Source organism: Esox lucius, chromosome 2 (assembly GCF_011004845.1).
Source record: "Esox lucius isolate fEsoLuc1 chromosome 2, fEsoLuc1.pri, whole genome shotgun sequence".
Lineage (NCBI taxonomy): Eukaryota > Metazoa > Chordata > Actinopteri > Esociformes > Esocidae > Esox > Esox lucius.
In genome coordinates this window covers 12,004,371-12,016,269 of record NC_047570.1, presented here as the reverse complement: position 1 = coordinate 12,016,269, position 11,899 = coordinate 12,004,371, and the positions used below count along the sequence as shown (strand labels likewise).

Genomic DNA, 11,899 nt, shown 5'->3' with positions numbered 1-11,899 from the left:
GAGGGGAAAGGAGGGTTGGTACGGGTGAGAGCAGTCACACATAAACCTAAACACTAATCCAATGGAGCCATCCCCTCTCTGTCTCCACAGGCAATCGCAGGGCTGGATGTGGGAATGAGCTATGTCTCTGTGATCTCCTTTTATCGCCACACGTTATCTCGTCACGCTTATATGTAGATGGTCAACATGATGACCGCTTCATCCTGAACACAGACACCCACACAAACATGAACATTCAAACTGCTCTACATTACACTAAACTTTACATGGAGGTTTATCAGATTGGATGATGCTATTGAGTGTTGCTTGAGGATACTAACACATTTGATTCCTTCAGTCTTAGTGCACAGTCAAGCGAGAGAATGCTCTTTAAAAGCAACTAGAATACATGAAGGAAATGAAACAGAGCGTCAACCTACAGTATAGTCTAACACTGTGTAAAGTCCCAATTGTGTCACGTGTCAACATTGCCCTACCTCAACTGAACACACACACACACACACACACACACACAACCGTTTGTCTCACATCCACAATGTTGTCCGCCATCTGTGTTCTGGTTTCATTCTGACAGACAGAAGGACGCCACATCTGTGTGCTCACATCCCCTCTCACTTCCATCCAACCACACCACACCCCACCATGCCCTGCTCTGTTAGGTCAGAGGTCACAGCTGTGCCCTCACTGCTTTTCCCAGAGGAACCCCTGTTACCTCACCATTGCCTGGCTGGAGAAAACACACAGACGCACAGAGGGGTCACTGGGGCACTAGGGCCGGGGTCGGGGCAGGGTTCAGAGCAGAGGTTGGGGGCAGGGGGGCACATGGCGTCTGGACAGACCCATGGTGGAGACGTACCAAACCAGCGAAAGAAGGGGCAACGTTATCTGTGTAACCAGTGCCATGGGGGGGAGGGTTGGTGGCCGGGGGCGGCTGGCCAGTGGGGTCTTAGGGAGGAAGCGTTAGGAACAGGAGGAGCTCTGTCCGTGTCCGGAGGGAAAGGGAAGACTGGGTTGCCTGGCCCGGCCGCACACACAGCTGGTTCCTGCCAGAGGAAGCCCCGGCAGAGGCTGAAGCCTGCTGTCTGCTGCTATCACTACCCTGCAGCTCTGTTTACCTTCCCCTGGGGAACCACCCCTTTCGCACGGCGGGGACAGGACACACACACACACACACACACACTGTTACAGTCACAGCTCACAAACGCGCCACCGCTCTCCTTCACTGGAGGAGTGGAGGAGGGTTCAGGCCAGTGCACTGCCCCTCAGCCAGAACAGCGATGGAACGAGGAGCCACGAGGCCAGCTGACCTCTCCCTGCCACTCACACTCTGACAACACATGCTGTCAACTCCCACACTCCTGTTGACAGAGTCAGAGAACAGCGCGGCGACAGAGAAAGACCGCCGGTTGGGGAGAAAGAGCATCGTACGCGGGTAAATACCAAAGTCGGTGGTACAACAGGCTACTAAAGAGGCACATCGTGGTCCGGAGGACAGCATGAGGGAAGGAAGAGACCTTTGAAGACCGCGTCCAACGCAGAAAGGAAGTAGAAAAGAAGAGGAACTTTGAAGGCAGTCTTGTTAGAGCGGGAGGTAGAAGTAGAAAAAAGGTCCAGTTGTTTTCCATTTCTCTGTGTCTGGCAGCCATATGCTCTTGTTGTGCTGGGGTCATTTTCTAATCACCAAAGTCATAGGACTACCATTCTGTGATACCCCCAGGCCTGAAGGAGTCAGCCAGGCAACCGGTCAGTCAGTCAATCAGCCAGTAAGTAACCAGAGCGCCCAGCAGACTGACCAAACAGAGAGGAAGCTAGAACAGCCGATGTGTGTAGTCGAGTCTGTCCCTTGACACAGAGCAGAGGGCAATATTTGGACAGTGTTGTGGATTACTGCAGCGTGGGGGGATGCAGAGTGTGGCCGCCAAGGTACACCTGGAGCGCCAGAGGAGGTCTGACCCACGGAGAGCCTCCGCCTCTGCCAATCTGTCCGATCCACCCAGGGTTCCCACCGTGATGCTGACCAGTCACAGGGGGGCGATGGACAGATGGAACCATCACCTCAGCACTATTTCCAACCTGGGATCCAGGAGCCAGAGCAGAAGTAACGAAGGTGAGTGGTGAGCCTGTTCTGCGTTATGGGAGGTAGTTCAGTCTGTTCCTGTGCGAGTGAATATGGGGGAACTCCTGCCGTCATTCTTTTCTCATTACGCTGGATTGATTGATGTGTAATCAGACTGTGTTGAGGGAACACCACATGCTACACGCTAGACATGGAAAAAAAGCTTCCTGTTACTGTGAGAGATATCACTTGACGTCCAAGATCCAACAGACACCAGGTTGTTCCCATTACTGAGGGCATAGTTTGCTGTCAAATGACCATGATAAAGGCATATGAATGCAGAGGCAAGCACGTGTGGACGCGCACCGAAGGGGAAAGAGAAAGCTGTTGAGGCTGGTGAAGATGTGAGGATGAGGACTTCCCCTGGGCTCCCCTGGCAGCTGGAGAGCCCTGTACTGTAGATCTGAGGGGCTGCACACTCAAAACAAAAATGTTCAAATGGGTTTCTTGGCTGTCCCAGTGGGGGACCCCTTTGAATGAACCTTTCAGTTCCATGTCGAACTCCTTTGGTTCAAGGTAGAACCCATTTGTGTTTCACATAGAACCCTATTCAGGCGGGATTCTGACTGAAATAAAATGATTGTTCTAGGATCCCTCTAGAAACCTGGTTTCTTCAGAGTATATGGGGGCCTACGACTGACTACTGTGCCCATCAGGGCCCTCAACAGGCACCCTCCCATCTCATCTCTTCCCATCCCACTCCGCCTCGCCAGCCTGGCACTCAACAGTATCCATGACTAGGGAGAAGCAAGGTGTAACTGAAAAAATGGGAGAGTCTTTGTTATCGGGATCTAATACTTTCTCCCTTCTCAAATCCACTCTTTCAACACTCTAAAAGCAAAGGATCTCTTGACTGTTTTCAAAACGTTGTTCGACAAATTAAAAAAAATAATACAATCTGGTAATTGATTCTTTAAGTGGTGTAAAAAACTGGAGTAGGGCCTTTAGGTAAAAACTTCACAAATCAGTGAGGCCAGTAGCAGTGAAATGCATTAAAAGCAGCAGACATTAAAGCTCTACTTTATAGACTCTAAATAGAGTATGCAGAAGGGGGTGCTGATTTAGAGTAGGACTAATACCCAACATTGTGAATTACCTGCAGCAGCTCCCATTTCTTGGCAGTAATGAGCTTTGTGAACATTTCAGCGATAAGCACTCTATAATTAGGCTTAGTCATAAGCATCCCCTGTAATTCTCTGATAAAAATGCAGCAGAACTGTGGTAAATGCTGGCACCGTCCGTCAGGCTTGCCTCATGTTCCAGGGAGGAACTAATGTCCTTGTAAACAACACTCTTTGTCTCAGGTAGTTTACCTGTTTGTTTCTTTTGGGGGGGAGTGGGGGGGGTTGTTATGTGCCGGTGATATCGTTCAGACAGCATAATGGTAATGGTCTTGTAATATTTCCTATGTAGATGTTTGTGTGTGTGTGTGTGTGTGTGCGTGTGTCTGTGTGTGAGGCGTTATGAGACACGGCGCAGGGTTCCTGTGAGGGAGCAGATGTCGCAGAGCTCAGGCACAGCTGCGGCAGCCGATAACCGCGGTGGCAGGGATATGTCGGCACGCTGGCTCCTCTGCCTGTGTCTTATCACCGCGCACACAGCACACCACAATGAGGAACCGCCACCCGCCAACACCAGCACACCCTCACAGCGGGCCCAAAGAGAGGGGGAGGACAGGGGGGACGGAGGAGCGGGGAGGGTGGGTAGGAGGAGAGGAGGAATGGAGAAGACTGAATCTAGCGGGAGACTTTAAGGGAAAAGGTGGAATGAAATCACAACCAAGCTTTGGATTAGACCTATCACAGGCTTCAGAGAAAGCTCAGCTCTTCCTAATTCTCCATGGTTAAGGAAAGGCAGACACTTTATGCGCAGGAGAGACATGAATGTCTTTACGGTGAACATGCTTCAATGGCCATTCGGGTTTTGGGGACGTCTGGCTGTAAGGTTGACATGACTCCCCTCTACCTCTCTCTTCAACGACAACCTAATCATTCTCCATTACACAACTGGACAGTATTAACAGATACAGTATAAAATGGCTCTCTTAACAGAGATAGGTATAACTCAAGGATGATGGGTGATGAGTCCGTGACGGATATCACCATGAGACAAAGAGAAGGAGAGGGAGGCAGAGAATGGGTGTGTGTGTGTGAGAGAGAGAGAGATAGAGATAGGAGGGGGAGGATAGAGAGAGAGAGAGCAGTTATCCTCTCTATTTCCTCTGCACCAGCTTTGTGGTTTGTGTGAGGAACAGATGTTCACAACGTGATAGTGATTCATCCTCCTCTCCTTGCTATCTTCAGTCCCAGCACTACCAACTGTCTGCTCACACACACACGCACACACGCACACACACGCGCACGCGCACACACACACACACACGCACACACACACACGCACACGCACGCAAACACATGCAATCTCTTCTGCATGCCAATGTGGACACAATCGCTCAGTCTCAGGAACACACAGGAAAGGTAGTATGTGTGCTTCATGCGGATGTATTCAGGTGCAGAACAGAAACACAGCTAATTGGGAACTTTCCACTGCTGCTCACTTGACTTTCTCTGCTGGTCCTGCATCCTGGGCTTCAGTAAAGACACTTTACCGACCAGGTGCTGCTTCCTCATCCCCGAGCAGGACTGGCTACCAGCCCCACTAACTTCAGGGTCACCTCTTTCACACATATTGAGTAAACCAGAATACAATGTGTGAGTGTGTGTGTTTGTGAGTGTGTGTGTGTGTGTGTGTGTCTGCATGTACATGCCTGTGCGTGGCCCTCCCCTTTAAAATGTGTAGTTGATCCTTTAAGAAAATCGTGGTCCAGTCCTTAGGTCTCTGATATAATCCGTTAGAAGATTATTTTGATTGTTACCTATGATTGAGACTACATCAGTGGATGCTGGGGTAAAAGAGTGATCGATGAGGAAAAGATGATGAGGAAATTAGGAAAATCGCAACTGAAATGTCTACTATATTGAGTAGCCTGGTACAGATTTAGTACAGATCATGATTTTTTTTTTTTTTAAAGGGAATTCAGCCCATGTGTCAGCAAAAAATACACTAATTAATCTATTATTAATTGGAAATTCAGGTTACAAAATACAGACTTTGGATATCATTTCAATTATATGTTAGGGAGGAAACCCTGAACGATTCTGAAGATTTTATATACATTTTATAATATAGCGATGTGAAATTTCATCACCAAAGCACTATGTAAATAACAGAGTACAGTTTAGAAAAATAGACAACATCATTTCAGTTGAAATTCCCATCATGCTCTGATGGATTGAACGGCCACTTTACTGCACGATTGCAAATAGAATGTCAGAGGCACTCCGGATGCAATTTGTAAAACCAGCATCAAATATGTGCTTGAGTAAATGGAGCAATGATCCGTCGGTCCATAGTACATTACATCGGAGAGCTCTGTCTCTCTCATCCCCTGTGTTTTAGATTCCAAAGCATCGTCTGATGTCTAAAAGATTACTTTAAAATGTGAAAACTGCTGATATAAAAGCTGTCAGATAACACGACTTCCCCTGTCATATCATCCCCAAATCTCAAAGTTGAAAGTAAGGGTCAAAAACATCTGTGAGAGTACATTTGAATTGCGCAAAATCAAGGCTACTCTCACATTACTGCGCGCGTGTTCTGTCACAAAACGTAGTCACAGGCACCCAGTGTAATCCGGAGCGAGTTACGTTTTTCATTAGGAGAGAAACTTCTTTAGAAACTGTTTGTCCACAAAATAACCTACATATACATTGCTGCCGTTTAATGGTAACTCAATAACGGCATCCGCTGAATGTGGATCCAAGCAGCGGAGTACAATGGAGCGGCATTCCTTTCAGGCCTTATCTCTTGTCGGCACACCAGCCTGACTGTGACTGGAGCTATAGGGAAGGATTTACAATGACTGAGTGGAGGAAACTCTCCAGTCCAGACCTCTGTGAATCCTATCCCTGTAGAGCCGCCGCTGCCTGGCGTCCCCAGTTCCTCATTATCATACCGGGACAATGACCAGGCCCCAATCTACGCCGAGCATCTCGGACCAGTCCTCCACCACCATCAGATACAGTCAGTGGAGCCAGGTGTAGTGTAAAAGAGAACAACGGGGGTGGGGGGGGGGTGGGGGCGACAAAGCGGGGAGTTTGGGTTCATTAACGCCATCCAGAATAAGTCAGGGACTGAGGACCGATGTCAGGGATGGAGGGAGTTCAGTTCATTGAGGGTGATAAATGTAGTTCCCCCTAGTGTTTCTGGGGATGAGTTATCAGACGCACCACATGGAGGGTCATCCCCTCCAACGCATCATCCAACAAAAGAGGAAATTAAGAGAAGAATGAGGGGCTGTCTTTTGGGGAACTGACAAGCCGTCTGCCTGTGTTCCATGAGGAGAATAGCGGGCCGTCAATCATAAAGCTATCATGGTGACAGTAATCCTATTTGGCTGCACCCGTGCCCCACAAACTGTCACTCACCCTCCCCACACATACGCACACACCCCCCCACCCGGCCCATCCGTCAACTCTCCAACGTCCTACATCACTGCCTCAGATAAAACAAAAGGACCCAGGTAAACATAAAACATAAGTATATTCAGTCTAATACCTAGTTTTACTTTCGGTTGTAAACACACACACACACACACATACGTACATATCCACAGGGTGTGTGGTTTACAGTCGGACCTGAGTGGCCTAGACAGGAGAGCTATAACTCCCCAGCAGGAGAGACAGACAGAGAGACAGACAGGGAGAAAAACACTCCATCAAGTCCCCAGATGCTCCACCATCTATCTCCGTGACGTCCCAAATCCCACAATGCCACATGAAACCCCTGATAGGACTCTTTCAGGGTACTTGCATTGGGGAATGTGCGAGGGTGCGTATGCATTTCTGTGTGTGTGTGTGTGTGTGTGTGTGTGTGCACTTGTTTGTGATTATCCCAGATAAAGTGTTGGATAGGTGTGTGGATTCTTAAAACAGCTAGGGTAGATACTGAGAAATTGTTTGTCTTCAGTAATGCATGGATTGGTGGATTTTCAGTTTTGTAAAAATGCATCTCCCTGGAGAAACCCCATATCTTTCCGTGAGACCTGACCTGAATATGTTTCCAAATCTGAATGAGACAGAAAGAGCTGTAGGATCTCTTATTCATCTTAAGGCTGCTCTCTGAACGGATCAGGCTTTGATATGTGAGAGAGAATCACAGAAGTGGTGGTAGAAGGAGAGAAAAGTGCAGCGGCAGACAGGTACGGTACAATATACCTTATCAGTCCTCCCCTCAGCTGAGAGCAATCATGTTAGGGCGCAACACACTCAATTCAGTACCTTATGCTTGGTTGTATTGATGGATTGAAATCGCTTTCCCTACGGGATTGGCCAAGGGTCTTTGACCATACACACATCATATCCTGTTCATCCTTATAAGGATTTATATCATTGTGACGGATGACCGTACATCTATTTAAACAGTTTCATATCAGAAATGGTCAGTAATTCACAGACACCACCCCATTCCCCTGTAGACGTTTCCTTTTCCCTGTATCTAAGTGAGAGACCTCCCACAGTGGGCACCTGACAGACCGGTGAGATAGGACACCCTGGAGAGCAGCTGTCTCTGTGTGCTCTTCACTGACTGTTCTATAGACATAGTGGAGGTAAAGAGGTCTTCGGTGTCCCGCAGGTCAGTTTCAAAGGGAAGGGGAAACGTGGACAGGCAGGCGTAGAATTGTCACATAGCGAGACCAGATGAACCTGTTCCAAAAAACGTCATTGTTTTAGCACTAGGCTAATACACACACTTTTCAAACCCAGAGGAGCATGCGAAGAAGACTTGACAGCTCTGGGTTTTACAAGTCAATGGAATAAGCGTACATCCGTCATTGGTTTTAAATTAATTAGTATTAATTAAAACATTCCTTAATACAAATTGGTAAACAACTTTCCTACCGATGGAGGGAACACGCGGCGGTCGGCGCAACCAGTAGACACAATGGTGTGTTCTGCCCATGAACTGAGCTAGCTAATTTCACAAGGTCATCCTACAAGTGTGATTGAGGGTTTAGATTTACTTCAATATGTTTTCTTTAGAACCAAATACTTCAATTTCCAAATATACTGCGCAATGGCACAATGTCATGTGGGATATCAAAATGCAAAATACTTTATCTGAAATTATATAACGTTATATAACTGTTCAATACACAACTACCACCATTTATTTACTAGTTTTCAAAATGTCTGGCGTCTGAAAGTTAGAACTGGAATACTGTGCTAATCCAGAAACACAGTACGTTCAGGCAACTAAGCATTTCTGGGTAAGTGCAATGTCATCATATGCCGCCTCCATTATACAGTTATTAGTCATCAGATTCTCCATTACCAGCTAAAGGGTAATCTTATATACAATAAAACACAATCACAGAATATGGAATTCACCCCACATTTAGACTATTTACAATAACATACCCAGACTATGTAACCCAAAGAGGCATATTTAAATTTCTGTATCCAATTGCAGGTGTGTGTCTTATTTGGAAAAAGCTTTATAATTACAATAGGCATGTTTTCCATGAACTAATCCTAATGCAACTAAGGCTATGACCCCCATTCTGTCTATTTCAAAAATTATCTCAGTAACTAAGAAAGACGGGTCAAATTCACATGCAGAACTTATAAATTATCAGCAGCCCACCAATCCCTGTCTGTTAACATGACCCCAAAGGGATCTGTTACTGCAATGTGTATTCTATGACGCCTCAGATTCACAGTAGTTTAGAGGTATTGAACTAATTTTCAAAGTAATTTTAGTTCATTGTTATTTTTCCAAATAAGGTAGCTTATAACTTCTTTCAGTGGGATGTAATTGGTAGACTATCTTGTCTGTTGAACAAACTAAAGCAGAAATATTGCATTTGTGAAGTAAGAGAAGTATGTTCAATTGTTCATTGGTTATCAGTTGTCTGAAGAAGCTGCTCATGTCGTGGCCATTGATGGTTAGATGATGTTGAGGGCATTGCTTGAGATTGCCTAGGCGACTAGTGAGGTGGGAAGATCTGCTGTCTGCTGATGTGAGGAAATAGCGGCCCCCATGGGTAGACATGGGGAAAATGGATCTCTCGGTAAAATGTCAGACACAATATAGAATGCGGGGTATTATACTGTATTGACACTTTCGTCCAACCCCTCTGACCATATGACCAGCCCATATCATAAAGTAAAGTATGGGTTTAGGCCAATCTAACACTAGGCTGCAGTATTCATTTAGTTTTTTCTTTGCACAGTGTCTGTGAAAATAAACAGTGTTTAAAAATTCAGTGAGGTTGAATTATAAACCTCACATATGGAATACATTGTATTTCAATAATTTACAAGACAATTATTATGTTTTTTCCGGAGCTCAACCGTTTCAAGTCAATATAAAAAAAACTACACGGTAGGTGCAATGTGTGAGCGTGCTTGCGTGCTTGAGGTCATAGCTTTATTAGTATAATGCGCGAAAAATGTGGAGATATTGGCAATATGGAGATTAGACGCGTGATGTCAATTGTCAATGCTATTGCAGAATCAAGCAGTAAGGAGGCTGTCAACTCGTAGGTCTGATGAGACAGAGAGAGAGAGAGAGAGAGAGAGAGAGAGAGAGAGAGAGAAGGAGAGAGAGAGAGAGAACGAGCGAGAGAAAGAGAGAGGTTAGGAGCTCGGTACGCATCCTGCTCCAGATGGTGATTTAAACGCAGACAGAAGGCTACAGAGGGGATAGAGGAGAGAATCATAAGACTACACACTAGACCCGCGAGCTCAAAATAATCGAAAACTGCAAGACTAACCAAAACACGAAATGAGCGAAAACAAAGAGAAGCATTTATGCACTCGAAATATGGTTAACGCTTTGGACTGACTGGAGTTGACAATAGCATCTAAAGCCAATTGTTTCAGGGGAATGATCGGTCCTCGATGCATGAACAGTTGGAGGATTGGTTGGCAGTGACGGTCTCAGAAGCGTGGTGTACACTGAGCTAAATCAAGTGATTAATTCAACTTTGACATTATCAAACAAAAGGAGACTCATTTTACGGATATATAAAGACTTTACATTATGAACTAATGCCAAACAACGGTTTTAAACTCGTCAACTGAGGAGTAGCATTTGGAACAAGAGGATCCATGCCAAATTTTATTTCATCTTTTTACATTGGAGGTACCGCGCGCATCGGCAAAGGATTTGTTAAGTCTATTCTCTGACAATTTTAACATTTCACAGTATTGATATTTTGTATCCTATCACTTTGCCTGTGGTGAGCACAAATGTTGGTACAATAGCTGAATCAACAATCTTTGAAGGTTTCTTTACCGTGAGCCAATCCATTCTAACAGAAAATGAGATATAAAGTCACAGTTCACATTTAGATAACTGAGAGAAGTTGTGATTTTTTTCCTCTCAAAACTGTTGGTTTTTAGCATCGAAAACGGACAGCAAACCAAAGACTTCTATGTGCTAAAGGATCACAAAGCTATAGCTTTGCGAAATATTTTTCAATTTATAAAAGTGAATTACCTCATCATTTATTGAACCGAAAAGTCAACACCGCTTTGAATCCAAAGGAAACCAATATATTTTTCGGGTTTGACTGTAACTGTCGACCTGATATATTTTTCTCTCTTTCAATACTATCTTTAATTTACAAAGAGAAGGAATAACACCTTTATGAATGGTGTTCAATATCTTCGAAGGCTTTATCCTTTCTTCCAAATAATGAGGATCGGGGCATTATAATCGTGATTTTTTGGTCTGGATTATCTTCGCTGCAATTACCTCAGCCTGACCTCGACCTTTACAAAGTAAGTCATATTATGTATTATGTTTATTATGTATTATACTGATTGTGTGCTTGAAACGAGACAGCCGTTACGCCACGGATGCTTATGGCACGATCGACATAGGCATATCGCATTTTATTTTGTAGTCTATAGGCTATTTGTACGCTTTGGAACTGAACTTCGAAACCTATTTTATGAACGATAATTAGACATATTGGTTAGATGTCTTGGTGAGAATCACTTTTAGATAACATGGAACGATTTTGCATGTCCCACATTTGAATGTAACATAATGAGCGTTGGCCTTTTACCTGAAAGGTTGGTGGTTCGAAAATATGCTAATCTGTTGCTTTGCCCTTGACCAAGGTACTAACCCAAACCCGACTTCTGTAATTCAATCGGGCTTAGGGCCTTTGTTAAAAGACTAAAATGTAATGCTGCACTTCTTAAATTATAACCACTACTCTCCCTATTTTAATTTTTAAGTGTCAAAGTTTATTTGAAATTACTATTATAACCTAACTCTTTATGATATGGCAAAAAGCAGATAAACTCCTTTTAGGCTATTTGCTGTTTAAGTGTTCAATTTAGATTTTTTTTTATACAGGAACTTTCATTCATGGTATTCATGATGCGTATGCTTTTGAGTGTTCAGTTTAGTTTTCAGTGCTTCCTAATGTAAGGGCACTGAATCAAGTGTCTCCATTTGTTAATGATTTCATTTAGACACAAACACAGTTACACGTTCGGGGTTAGTGGATAAAGATGATCATAAAAAAATATGAAGTAAATAAACACTACAAAACATTTTTATTAATATATAATTTTGACGAAGAGGAAAAACACATTCATCCTTGACAGCACTGCAGATTTAATAATGCCTATTATCTTATCCAATTCTTAATAAAACAACTTTTGACTGGCCAATGAATAATGGTACAGACTATATGTGCAT

At 44.5% G+C, this 11,899-nt stretch overlaps 1 protein-coding gene across 8 annotated transcripts in view; it reads left to right on the top strand.

Annotated features, from left to right (window-relative positions):
- The first annotated feature begins 1,031 nt into the window (after nucleotides 1-1,031).
- Nucleotides 1,032-11,899, top strand: part of cbfa2t3 (CBFA2/RUNX1 partner transcriptional co-repressor 3) — a 46,933-nt gene continuing 36,065 nt past the window's right edge. For 3 of the 8 annotated variants that reach the window (XM_010881478.4, XM_010881454.4, XM_010881437.4), the window contains exon 1: nucleotides 1,049-2,107. In XM_010881478.4, the coding sequence (XP_010879780.2) occupies nucleotides 1,903-2,107 (205 nt within the window). In that variant the 5' untranslated portion in view covers nucleotides 1,049-1,902. Of the gene's footprint in view, nucleotides 2,108-9,716; nucleotides 10,966-11,899 lie in introns of those variants that run through there. The other 5 variants (XM_020052911.3, XM_010881445.4, XM_010881461.4 and 2 more) reach the window with 5 other exon arrangements.